Genomic DNA, 14,962 nt, shown 5'->3' with positions numbered 1-14,962 from the left:
GAACCCCAATCTGAACTATTGTTGAATTGTTATTGTTGTAAATGAGATAATTAAGTAATGCCTATTTTTTATATTCAGTTTAGCATTAAGTTTCAGTGTACTGTAGAGTAAATCTCATACATTTTCTGTACATTATTTATTTGACCTGAAAATGTACATGGTAGTCAGATTCTCATTCTGAGGTGAACAATAATGTTACTGGAGACCAAGACATAAAGCATACACTCATTTCAGTCCCTGCCATAATTGTAGAAGAAAGTTATTCTTGCATAAATGTTAAATGCATGCAAGCATTAAACATGTATGAATGAATTAAAAATTCATGTCAGATATGAGAAGGCTACAATGCCTTCTCATAATTAGATGTGCCAGGGAGCACCGCTCAATGGTCTCCAAACAAATCTAGATTTTCCCATTCTTGACGTCTCCAATTGCTCCCCATACGTCAAACAAAAACACATCAGGAAAAGCGAAATCTCCCAGAACTGAGTCCAGAGACTCTGCAAAGTCATCAGGGTTCTTCTTGTCTTTGCCTGCTTCCACAATGGTGGTTGCTGCACAAATGGAGGGATACACACATTTAGATTTGGTTTGATTCATGTAAGCAAAAGGTTGGAAGATATTATGGCAGATATACTTTTAAGATCAGTTTGTTCAAAAACTCTGCTTTGGCCAAAAACAAAAAGTGCAAAGGTGAAAAAGGTCATAATTATGCCCCGTTTATTTGGAATATTCTTAAATGTTGTCTCATTCTTGTTTGTTATGACAATTTTAGGTCACGTTAAGAACAATTGTTGATGAAAGTGTATCAACTTCACTTCACCACTAGATAGAGCTAATACACCCGAATTGTACTTTGATAGATCGGCGTTTTGGATTGCATGAGACAATATATGTGCCCTAAACATTGTCATGGTGTACAGCTATATATATATATGTGTGTGTGTGTGTGTGTGTGTGTGTGTGTGGGTGTATATATAGACACACCCACACACACACGTATATACACTCATATATTTGGTGCAAATATAGCAACTATCCATATACTTTATCCTAGAATGGTGGTCTTACCGAGCTCTAAATCTCGAATGCCCATGTAGCTTTCGAGCAGGTCATCCACTTTCATGGTGGCCTGTTCTTCAATCTCATTCTGCTGGGAGGAAAATGTCCTGGTGTTTAACAATCGCATTTCAAGTGATGCATTTCCAGGAAGTGTGCGTTTGTATGTGTCGCTCAATACTTATCCATTATCCTGCAAACTCACCACTTCCTGAACAGAAGAGGAACCTCTGGAACGGAGGCGCAGGGTTTCCCTTCCATTGACGATTTTGCCTTCATTAGACTTCGGTGCTTTGGTCCTCATTCCGATCATGTCTAAACACACACACACACACACACACACACACACACACACACACACACACACACACACACACACACACATTAACAATGTTTATTATGATTAGATGTTTTGGACCACTGTTATGTGTATGGAGCTAAAAATCTAGAAAATGTTCCCTCCTAGGAGAGTATGCATCACTTCTAACGAACTGCAGTGACTGTATTTCCCATCCAAAAACGTATTGGGCATATTCAACTGACTGTGAGGATGTCAGTGTTATTTTTGCCCATAGATAAATAGTCCAAACTCCCCTGAGAGTAGAAATTCTGCATTGCGTTATTTGGAAAAATCCTGTTATCCATGTACGGTATGTGATACTTCTGTAGAATTGTTGTTGATCTGTGTTTGCCAGTAATGTAATCCACAAAACAGTGTCAACGATGATGCCAGTGTCAACATTACCATTATAAGCTACATCAATTAATATGGAGTTGTACATACCATTCTCTGCCAGTAGGTCATTATTAGTTTAGATATGATGATCGAGGGGGTTTTGCATCAAGCTGTATACATATTTTCCGGCCTTGCAACCGTGACATCTGCGTGCACTTTACAGATACAGTAAAAGGAAAAACCCTTTTCCAACTCACTTCCACCTCTTTTCAGACATGTGGGTATCATCATTGGGAATATTTCCCATTCATTCAACAAGGACATTATGCGGTCAGAGTTCACAGATGCCTGATTCACAATATTTGCTATCGTATGTCCTGAAGGATGGGTCGTGATTAGGGCGCTCCACTTCTACACACGTGGATAAAACACATAAATGGAGAATAATAATAATAATAATAATAATAATAAGTAGAAGAAGAAATACAATCAGGAAAATTAACCACTGAAAATCAGATATTGCTTTGGAGTTGTGGTCGAACAGAATCATTTTCAAAACCAAGCTCAAAAAACAGGCCAGGACAAAAAATGGTGGTACCCTAAACTTAACATTTTGTTTCATGACCTTTTTAAGGCAATTACTGCAACCAAATGATTTTTGGATTTAAATCAGGGCTCATGGAAGGCCACCACAGAAATCCAATGTTTTTCTCTTAGTCATTCTCATTTTTAGCTGTGTGCTTTGGGTCATTATCCCTTTGCAAGTCCAGTGACCCGCATCAGAGACCATGCTTTCTGACACTACGCTTGGCAGCAAATTTCTCTCTGAAATACTTTGATATTCTTGAGATTTCATGATATCGTGCACATATTCAAACCAGCCTGTGACAGGTGCAGCTAAGCAGCCCCAGAACATAGCCTCGTCTATGTTTCATAGCAGCAACAATGTTCTTTATCTTTGTTGCCTTCACTTTTGCATCTGTGAAATTAAAGCTGCTGTGCCTTGCTAAAAAGTTCCAATTGTGTCTCATCTGTCCATAGGTCATTCTCTTTTCAGCTTGGTGGCTTGTCTACATGCATTTTTTAAAACTGATTTATTTTCATCAGTGGTGTCCTCCATGGTCGTCTCCCACAAAGTCCACTTTGGCTCCAACAACGACAGATGGCGCAATCTGACACTGATGTACCTTGGAGTTTAATAGCTTTGGAGATTTTTCTGGGGTCTTTTGTTAACATTAATACTATCCATCTCTTCAATTTGTCAACAGTTTTCCCCCTGTCCAGGAGGGTGACTAATTTTCATGGCATTATTATTATTATTATTATTATTATTATTATTCATAAATCTGTTTTTCTTTTGTAACCATGGGTTTATGGAAATAGAGAAAAGTGTGCGCCTCAAACTTCCAGTAATTTCATTGTGCAGTAGTTTAGTCCAGCCGTTGACCAAATCATAAATGAATTAAAATATACAGTTCAATAATGTTTGTCTGTGACTTGGTGATAAGGACAAAAACAGAAACACTATTAAGTCTCTATGCGTGATGTCATCGCGACCGAAGTGGCCCTTCATCAGTTACATTGTTCTCGCAGTCACATCACTTTAACTGTTCTGAGGAAGTCAGTTAATTGACTCTCCATTTCGTTTCCCATCTGACACAAAAGGTCTACAACAGAAAGGCTCCAGCCACTTCAGCTTTATTCACTCACAACAACTTACTGGTACTCCTTAATTTCCTTTCCAGAATTTCCTTTCCAATGTGTTGTGACGAAGTACAATAAATCAGGCTCTTGGGCCATTTGATGAAAACATTTATGGGACGGGGAAAGGGAAACAGACGCCTAGATGGCAAGGAATTTTGTAAATAAATCACAGGTTAATTTTATGTTGTTTACATTATCCAGGATGATGTTGCCAAGCGAAGTTTTACAATCAAAGTCGATCCTCACAAGTAACTCAGTCTCAAATATCCACACAATTGCTCTTTGGGTCCATGCAGCATATGAGGCCCCAAGGTCAGCCTTTCCACACCTGTGTATTCATCCAACCCTTAAAAAAAGGCACAGCTGTCATAGTTGACACTATAAAATTAGATGTGCTGATACAATCAATCAACAAGCCAAAGATGTGTTTGCACCTTCTGTCTCGTTAAACAACACCAGTTGAGATGTTCAGGGTCAACCAGTCATCAAAGTATGACTGCGGTATGGCCACACCCCCTGCTTTGCATTCTTTCAGAAGATAACTATTTACTTTTTTTGTTTCCAATTATGCTGATGAAAAGACTGACGTAACTTCCTGCGGGCTTATACACGCCATCTTCCCAAAAAGGCTCTTTTCAAGGGTGACTCTGGCTACAAGGGATAATCATTTTATTTCTCCATAAACTACAGTTTTTTTTTCATGCCTGATTCATAGCGCAGAGAACTAATAACAATAATGATAATAATAATAAGGCACTCTTTTCCACCTGCTTTTTGACTGATGATGTCGTTGGTTGAAAAATATGTTTCTTTGCTGCAAATTTGCTTATACTTCTAATTCTTCAACGGTGCTATAAATCATTGTCGATATTGATGAAACATTTCTGACTCTCAAGCTAATGTTATTCAAAATAAATAAGTAGGGGTGTTGTGCAGTACCAAGAGTAACACAATGAAATGTTTTTTTTTTTTTTTTGTGAGACTTCCAGTCAAGAAACAGAAACCATACATCTTCGTGGCCTCATCATTTAGCTCGGCAAATGTCCAAGCTTTAATTTGATACATGGCATGTTATTCTTTAGAAAATAAATATATTATTTGTAACTGAATAATCAATTCAATTACTTTTTTGGTTGACTTTATTCTTGTGTTGTAATTGTAACTGTAATTGTTTCTCAAATGTGCTCTGCCCTTCGATGTGTTCAACATCAATGCGCATACAGTAACAGTGTCAAAAGCGGATCTCACCAAAGGCCCTCTTGGGTCCCACCAGGCGTAGCGTGAAGGGAATGCCTCTTGGTTGCTCTTTCAGCATCTTGGCCACTTCGTAATGTCGACATCCAACAATGCTCTGGTCATTGATGGCCTCGATGTGGTCACCGACACACACCGTCTTCAGTCGATCTATTGTGCTGCCTTCTTTTATTCTCTGAGGAGAGGAATATTCCACTTTTAGCATTGTTTTGAAGACCAATGACTTTGAAAACATATCCATTTCAAGGAGATAGCTTGTTTCATATGGAGAAGAAAAAGGGTTTGCCATTGTGCTGAAATGAAAAAGGTTCTTTGCAGCGCGCTGTCCTTATTCACCTTAATAAATGCATATCCAGCACCATTGTCTGTGATGGTGAGGCCCAGCGCATCCTCTGTCTTGGTCACCTCCACCTCCTTAGTCTCTCCTCTGACGTGAGCAAATATGAAGTCCTCCAGTCCAATCTGCCCTCCGAGTAACTTCTGCATGTCTACCTTATAGGAATTGAGGGTGCAGAACAGGATCTGCAACCCGGAAAAGACAGGCTCATCTCAATAAATGATCATCACTTTCCTTGATTTCAAAAGTTCAATACGAAAGCGAAACACAGACTCACTGAACACCAATTCCTATGCAATGTGTATATTATTTTTTTATGGTTTCTTTTGTAATATTCAAACTTCCTGAAAAGGTGAATGTAGCCGCATGACCTTCAAAAAAAAAACCTAAAACTAATAAATATTACTGTGTGTAGTTCATCAGTGAGAGTTTCACTTTTGAAATCATTAAAAATAAATGATATATAAATATACATTAATAAATTCATATCTACATATACAATATATAATTTCAGCAAAAATATTATTTTACTCAAGTGTGTAAAAATTCATAATTTGTCATCGGTTGACAAAATGATGTAGTTTCTTCTCCCCGAAAATAATAAACTAGCATGTCAATTTTAATCAATGTACTGTACATGTTCTAATTAAGTGAATTAAAGTGAATAACAGAACTGTACTCTACTGTTAATAGATGGCCTGCAGCAGCAGCGTGGTATACTGTAATTTAACAGAAACTCTCCAGCTGTGCTTTATGGATTTTGAACAGCAGGGGGGAACATTTTCAAACAAATTGCCAAGAGTAGGCACTCAGGACGAATCCATTTTTTCTACATCCTGTACTGTATTTATAACTCTATAACAATAATCGTTTATGAATTGCTTCATTCATATACTGTATTATATATTTAGTTGAATGTGCTGAAGTTTTGATTTAAATATGTATTACTCTACCTCTAACCTTCATTGTTCAAAACTTTTTTTGTCGCATCCATGAAGAAACAAAATACAGTTTCCCAAAGTCAAATAACATCAATTAAAAGCAAAAAAAAAAAATTATAATTCTGCGGTGAAAAACTTTATTTTATAAGACACAGGAGGAAGAGAAGATAACATTCATTATCTGACCTGGTGTGGTTCCGCTTAGATACTGTTCACATGCGATACTGATGCCTGGCTATAGTTCAAGGTCTTTTTTGTCATGTTGCTGTTCAGTTCACATGAGAGCAAGGTTGTGGAGCTTATTATCTTGAGTATGCTTATTGCACATCTGACTGCTTCCTAAAGGTTTTTACATGAACATGTTATAGGTTTTCCTATTCATGCACAAAAGCAATTTGTTTATTAATTTGTGGTATCTATGAGTCCCTGAAAATAATAGGGATGTCTCATGGCATGCAGATTAACAAGTAAAATACTGCTTGATAAAATAAATGTTCACTGTATTCATGAACAGAGCCTTATCTCACTTCATAAATGTCGGTGTTTTATTCTTAAAGGCATGTGTAGTCGTGGCATTAAACCGGATGGTTTTGCATCTTGTGTAACTCTAGCCAGTCACGTCATCATAATTATGGCGAGTGTGTTCCTGATAAGAACGTGAAGGTTAGCTGTTGTGGAATATACTTGCTCTAATCTCCAGTCCCACATGTCCTTCAAGTAGAAATGCAGATAGCAAAAGCCTATCAGCCCTAATATCACGACAGCACTCTTGGTGTTTTACTGCTCACATGCTCAGTGAATTGTGAAGTCTAACTCTTGAATGAATATCTACATAGACCGATTGACATGCGGTTACTGTACAGTTATGTATTTGCATTTTAAACAATTTTTAAACAAAGCTTGTCTGAATGAATTGATATACACACTTTGCCGTGCGGTTTTTGTCTCTGCTCACTGCGTCATCTGTTTCTAACTTCTGTTGACAAATAACTCCATGAATGGTTGGTGAGAAGGCAAACAGTACATTGGACCCCAAAGTCAAGGGGGTATAGGAATTGAGCAGGAGCACAACAGGCACATTTCCACATTCCAAATGAATGCTCCCCTAAAGGGATGATATACTATATTCTTAATTTAAACCATGAAATAAAGTACAAATCAAAAGTATGATTCCGACACACTTAAATAACAATCCCGATGCTTAAAAACATCCTCAAACAATGCTTTACCTTAAATAATAGGCGAAACTATCGTGAGACGCAGGCATCGCCATCTTACCCTTCCTCTTCTCTCACTGGCTGCCAATCACAAATCTAACATGGCTACTGTTAGATTTGTGAATGGATGAGATAGTCAGAGAGAGAGGAATAAAAGCCTGTGTGAGTGAGTGTATCCAGGACTTCCATCTAACACAAAACAATGTTCTGGTTTCCACGAACCATCCGGCATCCAGTGCAGCTGGGCTTGTCTTGCGTACATTTGGTTGAGTGGACTACTATGGGAATTGAATGTTTTTGGGCAAACGAAGAATAAGTTCCAAAAAACATGTACGTGTATAGCTTAGTTTGTGTGTGTGTGTGTGTGTGTGTGTGTGTGTGTGTGTGTGTGTGTGTGTGTGTGTGTGTGTTATTACTCATGTACAAAAGCGGTTTGTACAAAAATCAGAAACCTCAACAATTATACCCACACCCATGTTCGAGAAGGATGAATGTGTCTGGCCAATCACGACAGCAAAATATTTCCAGTATATCTGAGTATTATGCCACTCTCATCTAACTAAGCAAGATGATCCAACTATTTGAGCAACGCCTGATTTTTGTTTTTGTTTATTTCACCTTATCGCTTCTGTTGAATGTCACCGAATTGAGCAGTTGAACCAGATGATGTGGCCAATGAGTACATTGTGCTGTCATGATCCATACTGATCAACACTGAGTCACTTCGCAAGTGTTTTAAGAGAACCCCCCCAACCCCCGGACCCAAAAATAAATAAATACCCCAAAAGGCTAAATCAAATAGAATGAAATAGCACAGTAAAGTTAATGAAACCGTTTTTGTACCTCGGAGGGAGAGATGCTGAAAACGTCAGCAATTTTGGCATACAGCTCCTTGACATTGGTGAATCCATGAATTCGGCCTGTGGGGCTTCCGTGAGCCAGCTGCGTGTGGAAAATAAGCCTCGGCCGCGGGTATTCCGGCGGCCCCGTTGGTGGTGGTGAAGGAGGAGGAAGCGGAGGCGCTGTGGGCTCCATACGCCCCTGATTGTGGCTTTGGGCCTTGTGTCCCTCCATGGCCTCTGCCCCAGCGGCCTTGGAGTCCTGCGGGCTCATAGCGTCCCTGCTCTGCATCTGTTCACGTGCCTTCCTCCTCTGTGAACCCTGCTGGTGCAAAGGCTCTTGCATAAAGAGACAAACACTGACTTCCCCCCTTTTAGCTATCCAACCATCCAACCACCCTCAGCTTTGGGGAGAACTGCACTGATGAATTAATTAATCATGAAAAAAGCACGGTAACACTAGCTTCCATACAGAAACCAAACACCCCTTGAGAGGACGACTGTATGTATTACACTTGAGCCTTTGATGGCTTACACAGAGAATAGAATCCATTTAGATTTTAAAAGTTAAAAAAATGCCACGTGAGACTGCCTGCAAGGACTGCAAATTGAATGTCTTTTGGGTATGAAAGACGCAACTAGTGAGAAAAATGAAGACCAATCTAGAAGCACTTGTCCCAGAACAAGCGGTAAACTGATATCTTTGGTTAGGGAGTATAGGTGCCTGCCTTCTCTGCAGGCCTTACTGACTGACGTGCTGGGGTGAATCTTTGGTGATGCAATGACCTTTTTGCCTGTGCAGACAAGCACTTCAACAGATGCTCAATTCACCCTGGCGGTGCATACAATAAATATACAGTGCACCACTACAAACTACAACCACAATAATAAAAATTATTATTGCTATATATTATTATTTGGCCTCTATTTTCATGACCGGTTTTAATCGAATGGGGCAGGCAGCGTACGAAGACAAGCGCAAGCCTGCGTATCTAAAATACAGAGATCTGCGCCACTGTGGGAGTGAACCCTTCAGCCATGTCCAATTAAAGCGGCTCCTCTCATTTCCTTTAAATGAGGCACACTAGTCATGTACTCGCAGTCCGGTGGATTCGGCTTCGGAGGAGATCACAAATATTTGTTCAATGAAGTTGGAATTTTTTTTTTTTTTTTTTTTTTTTTTTTTTTTTCTCTTCTTTCTACCTACAATCTTGCTGCTGAAGGCTGTAAATTTCCCCAGTGTGGGACAAATAAAGGATTATCTTATCTTATCTTATCTTAAAAACTACCCTACACCTCGATCATTCATATCCTTGCCCCACCTCATAGCTGTGATGGCTGATATAACAATAATAATTAAGAAAACCTTTATTAGTCTCGCAATGGAGAAATTCCCAAATCACAGCAGCAAAGTTATGAAAGGAAGAAGTAGAACAACAAAATATAGGAGCTGCTGGGGAGGCAGCCACTCTCGCGGCGCCATCTTGAAGTCAAAATAACAAAAATAACACAACACAACACATAGGACACAGACAGTCGTGCAATCTTCACCACTTTCCTGCACACACTTTGTTGTCTGAAGCAGTTATAGATGATAATAATAATAATAATAATTTCAATGAATTAATTTCTACAATGATGAAGGGTTTAATGCTTGCTGTTCATGTATTTATGAAATATCCGAGCTCAGAATCTGTTTGCCTGTGCACCGATCAAACTCATCAAAATCAACCTCATAACTGAATGATTATTTTCACTGTATGAGCACAATTGTTGATCCCTGTAAGAAATCTCTTCAGATGTTAGGGTTCCAACTAATGTGTAGACACAGCAAGGTATAGAAACTGGCATTTAGTTGCATTTGCTTTTGGCAAACAATTTATAGTATTTCTGTAATCAGAATCGGAATGCCTTCATCGTTATTAGCTCTGTCTGCATTATTTGTGCTATACTTGAAGGTGAATCAGTTTTAAACATAAAAACACAGACAGTACAGCAGCAGTTAATTGTAATGTTGAAAAAATGATGTGGCAGACTTTTTTTTTCCAATAAGTGTGCTAAATGCTTGTACTTTAGAAAACAAAACAGGCTTCAAAATTGCTTGCGGTTTTGCCAACCTGTATTATTTTTGGCAACAGCTCAAATGCTTGAGGTCTCTCTTGAAAATATCACTGGATAAAACAGCGCTTTTCTTTCATCACGAAACCAGTTGGAACTTACAAGTTGAAGAGCCCTGTATGTACAATATTCCCTTTGTGATCGAAGCAGGTTGCCATGGCAACAAAGCCAGCAGACAATGCGCATCAATCAATTTATATTAAATAATTCAAACTGGCGCTGACTGTACAGCGAGGCACACCATATTAGCATGGTATTCGATGTGATATTTGTCATCACTGACAGTTGTGTGCTCAGTAATGCGTACATGGACAAGCAAAATATGACGAAATATGCCATAATATGCCATAAATAGCTGCGAGATGTAACATAGGTTGTCGATCAATAAGCTGACATGAAAATCAAAATAGAACGGCACTTTGTGTAGAGCAAAGAACTCCACCAGTATTGGATGTCAAGAGTAAAGTAAATGTTGTGTTGAGTTTATCCAATTGCTCATAACTTATCAGACTTGGTTCACGGAGGATGATCATGTCAGACTTCTCCATCGAGCAAGCAGTGCCCTCGCTGCTCTGGATGCCATGGACATTCCCTTGACATTTTTCTTTTCTGTCAGGACATAGAAAAATGGTGTCCTTTCTCAGCCCCAGGGGGATTGCCCAGGGATGATGGGATGAGATGTGGGGGGAAAAAATGTGATTATGAAACATACTTCAAATAAGTGCGCAAATCACATTTCAAGCAGGCAGCTGAGAAGATGTCATTCCAGCGTGATTGCAACTGAGATGCTAGTAGACAAAGACTGCTTCAAATTGATTTTATGGTGTCATACCATGAGAATGTCACAGGAAAAGCAACACTGTTCACTTAAATGGAAAATGTCAGTTTATTTGTAGTTGCAAGTGAATGGACAAACAAGGCCGTTAGAATCCCAGGGCCGTGTAGAGAATCTCATCGTTACTCAAAATAACGCTAATGTCAAGATGTCAGGCCCGGAAATACACCGGCCGTTTGGGAAAATGAAGACATTTTCTCAAAACTCCTGACAGCCACAGTCGGTTGCTGTCCTGTACAAAAAGTGCAGTATGTGCGCCATGGCCTGTTTTTACCAGGCTAAGGTGATGCCATGACTCCCAAGGTCAGCATCTTTATGCATGTTTAAGCCCTGAAAGCAATAATGAGCTCTTTCAAACCTTCCTTTGTCCAACAGATAAGACTGTCATGGAAGCAAAGCAAATAACACTTTTGCTCATGCAGAGACTTACTTGATAACATGGAGTCTAAATTTCTCATGTCAAAGAAAACCATGATTTGTCTTCAGCAATAATGAAGTGTTTGTTTTCCAAAATATGTAACTGGCTATACAGGAAACAATCTGTCATCCCTTTTTGAATGCAGTTACATCACTAAAAAACAGCAGCTAATGAAGGATGTGGAATTCATGACCAGATTGGTCTGTCAACATCGACACAATGTACAGACACTGACCAGACTCAATAACGCTGGATATCAGAGATGAACAAAAAAAATACAACTAGAATAGCAATCAGTACGTACCGCTGCAATATCCAGTGTAGATTATAACTATCACAAAATTGTACACATATTCCACATTATTGAATGTTGTTGTGACAACCCTTTAAGATAAGATAAGATAAGAAAACCTTTATTTGTCTCACAATGGAGAAATTCCCAATTTACAGTAGCAAAATTATGAAAGGGAGAAAGTAGAAGACAAAAAGTATATAAATAAATATAAATATAAAATATAAATATAAGCATATTAAAAATCGGTGAGTGGGGGTGAGTCCAGGTTTTCAGGACCGTCTATTCAACAACTTTATCAGGCATTAACTGATATACTGCTACTAGATAATTTCATCCATCCATCCGTTTTCCGATCCGCTTTATCGTCACAAGTGTTACGGGGGTGGGGGGTGCTGGAGCCCATCCCAGCCGTCTTCGGGCAGTAGGCGGGGGACACCCTGAACCAGTTGCCAGGCAATCGCAGGGCACACAGAGACAAACAACCATTCGCGCTCACACTCACACCTAGGGACAATTTGGAGTGCTCAATCAGCCTGCTATGCATGTTTTTGGATTGTTGGAGGAAACCGGAGGACTCGGAGAAAACCCACACAGGCCCGGGATTCCAGTACGCCCGGGACCCTTGTGACCCTTTCATTTTCTTTTCATCAAGGGACTGTCCTACCTGGATGGCCCATTTTTCACTCAAAAACTATATATGTATTCTTTAATCAGAAAAATGATAGTAGCTTGCATTTTCAATTGTTTCAATTTGTTGAGCCTGATTAGGTGGCCCGTTAAGTCACTGTTTGAAATTAACCATCATTATCACTATAGTGGTCTACTTGTCACTTCAATATGACCTTGATTCATGATTACCGAGAAATTGAATGATTCTGCTGCCCAGGTGTGAGTGTGTAACATACATTCAGAGTGTCCTAGGTGCCAGTGTAAACAAAAGTGTACCTTCTCTGTTTATTGGATTCTTCCTTTATCAATACCATTCACATCCTCTTATTTTCATAGCAATGAAATACCGTAATAAAAGTTGTTTAATAATAATATTACTTCAATTATACAGTATTTTAGTCATTTTCATTCTTTGAGTTTGAGCGCCAGTGTCACTTGTTTTGTTTTTCATTTTAAATGTTGACTCAATCCACAGTCATCATTCCAGTTTTATGACTAAGTGTCAATATTTGCAGAACATGTCTTGTGGCACATTTCCCGTTATTTGCACGGCTATTTTCCCTGAACTTTTTGAATGTTTCATTGGGCACAGACATGCAGAACTAACGTGGTGATAGGCCCCGGTGCATTTTTTGTGGTCAGATAACAAGCAAAACACAAGCACATGCACCCTCACATGCACGCGCACATGCTTGGACACACAAAAGCACAGTCGCAGTAGAGAGCTCCTATTGTCACCATGTATTTTTGCAACTTTTAATATTTTAATTTGTACCCTTAACATTAACAATATCACAAGAAATGTTCCATCCATCCCATCTATTTTCGAATGCACTTAACCTCACAAGGGTCCTGGGCCTACTGGAATCCATCCCTACTGTCTTCGGGCAGTAGGCGGGGTACACCTTGAACTATTTGTCAGCCAATCACAGGGCACATGTAGACGAACAACCACTCACCCTCATAATCACACCTAGGGACAATTTTGAGTGTTCCATTAACCTGTCACACATGTTTTTGGAATGTAGGAGGGAACTGGAGTACCTGGGGAAAACCCACGTAGGCACAGGAAGAACATGCAAACTTCACACAGGAAGGCCGCAGCCGGAATCAAATCCTGCACCTCCGCACTGTGAGGCGGACGTGCTAACCAGTCGACTACTGTGAAAATTAGGTTCCAGGTACTTTGCATAGATTTAAATACAAAACGTTGTACTGACACATAAGAAGCTCATTTAACGGGCCTTGCACTCAGCAGAGTCATCTGCCATTTACAAATCTTTTTCCTTGTTTTTTGTTTCTGGGGACCGTTGGTCCTACAGGAGCCAGTTGTAATTAGCTTTTTGCACTGGCATCAGGAGGCAGAGTAGAATTGTAGAATGTACAATGTGTAGGCACAATAGTCACTGCAACAGGTTCACATTAAGTGACTGAATTTGTTCTCTGAGGCTTCGGTGGTGGGCAAGTCTGTTTTGACTGGCTGGAAAAGCAGGACGCAGCGTTTTAGTCAATGCCGCTTCACTGATGGAACTAGCTGACAAGCTAGCGCTCGACTCTGACGAGACACTCGCGTTTGCCCAGCTTTGATAAAAAAAAAAAAAAAAAAAAAAAAGCATATTTGAGTCATTTTATGTTGACCTCATCTTGCAAAATTATGCCCATTCTTTTTTTGTGTGCTCCATGGCACATCATCGAGATGCATCGTGAATGACAGGTGATTGGATTCCTCCCATACTATCCACTCAGCTTCATTGACCCATCTAGAGCTATTTTAGTTACAAAATCAGGGTTCTGTGGGAATTCTGGACAGTTGTTTTTTGTTTTTTTTCCCCTCCTACGTCAAGACCCCCTAACGCCATCTTGGCCCTGGTGCATCACACCAGGTACACTGTCAATAGTTGTGTTTTTGATTGACATGGTGAGAAAAGTCCAAAAATCATTTCAAATTCATTTAAAAAACACACACACACACACACACACACACACACACACACAATTTACAGTTTATATGTCATTTGCTGAAACGCAGAGTCTCTTTAATTAAGACAACAAACGGTTCGGTGTAATCATGGTGTCATGAGCCGGAGGTTCCATGAAGTACAATACTCAATCTCAAATACCAGAAACAGCTGCACTGTCATGAATAAATGCAGACATGTTGAACTTTTGCTCAACAAAGTCAGCAAAGTGACACCTCAGAAAAGAGAAACTGCTAAAGGGAGTGTTGGAAAGCGCTTGTCAAAAATGAGCGGAATCTGTGCTGTGTTTCTTCTTGCGTTATGTAACCAGGCTTTGTGCATCACGCGAGGCGCCAGTATTGTATCTTTGTTGATTTATTTACTCTTGATGTTGATGTATTTACTCTATTAGACTGCCAAATGAGAATGAGCTCAATGGTGATCGAGTCATCTTTGAAATGACAATATGACATCCTTCTTTTTGCAAGTTTATGGGTATGCAAAAATCAACCAATGAATTCGAAAAGAAAGAGACATAATTAAAAAAACAAAACAAACAGAAAAAAAATACTTGAATTAGAATTTACCCATATTATGGAGGAAGACGTTTTCAACGGAGGAGCTGTAGCCCCTCCCCTTTAA

At 39.4% G+C, this 14,962-nt stretch overlaps 1 protein-coding gene across 2 annotated transcripts; it reads right to left on the bottom strand.

Annotated features, from left to right (window-relative positions):
• Positions 1 to 119: 119 nt before the first annotated feature.
• On the bottom strand, positions 120 to 8,399 carry gipc3 (GIPC PDZ domain containing family, member 3). Of its 2 annotated transcripts, none has more exons than XM_019875156.1 (6): positions 8,032 to 8,399; positions 5,030 to 5,215; positions 4,688 to 4,868; positions 1,265 to 1,374; positions 1,072 to 1,150; positions 120 to 554 (listed from the first exon to the last, which is right to left on the bottom strand). In XM_019875156.1, exons 1-6 carry the CDS (start codon positions 8,371 to 8,373, stop codon positions 403 to 405), a joined length of 1,050 nt encoding a protein of 349 aa, XP_019730715.1. In that variant the 5' UTR covers positions 8,374 to 8,399; the 3' UTR covers positions 120 to 402. The 2 variants fall into 2 exon arrangements, with proteins under 2 accessions (XP_019730715.1, XP_019730714.1); XM_019875155.1 differs by having other exon boundaries at positions 1,072 to 1,153; positions 8,032 to 8,398.
• Between the last annotated feature and the right edge of the window lie 6,563 nt (positions 8,400 to 14,962).

The sequence above is a fragment of the Hippocampus comes genome, unplaced genomic scaffold (genome assembly GCF_001891065.2).
Source record: "Hippocampus comes isolate QL1 unplaced genomic scaffold, H_comes_QL1_v1.1 scaffold132, whole genome shotgun sequence".
Lineage (NCBI taxonomy): Eukaryota > Metazoa > Chordata > Actinopteri > Syngnathiformes > Syngnathidae > Hippocampus > Hippocampus comes.
Note: the sequence above shows the minus strand (reverse complement) of the source record. Positions and strands in the feature narration are given on the sequence as shown.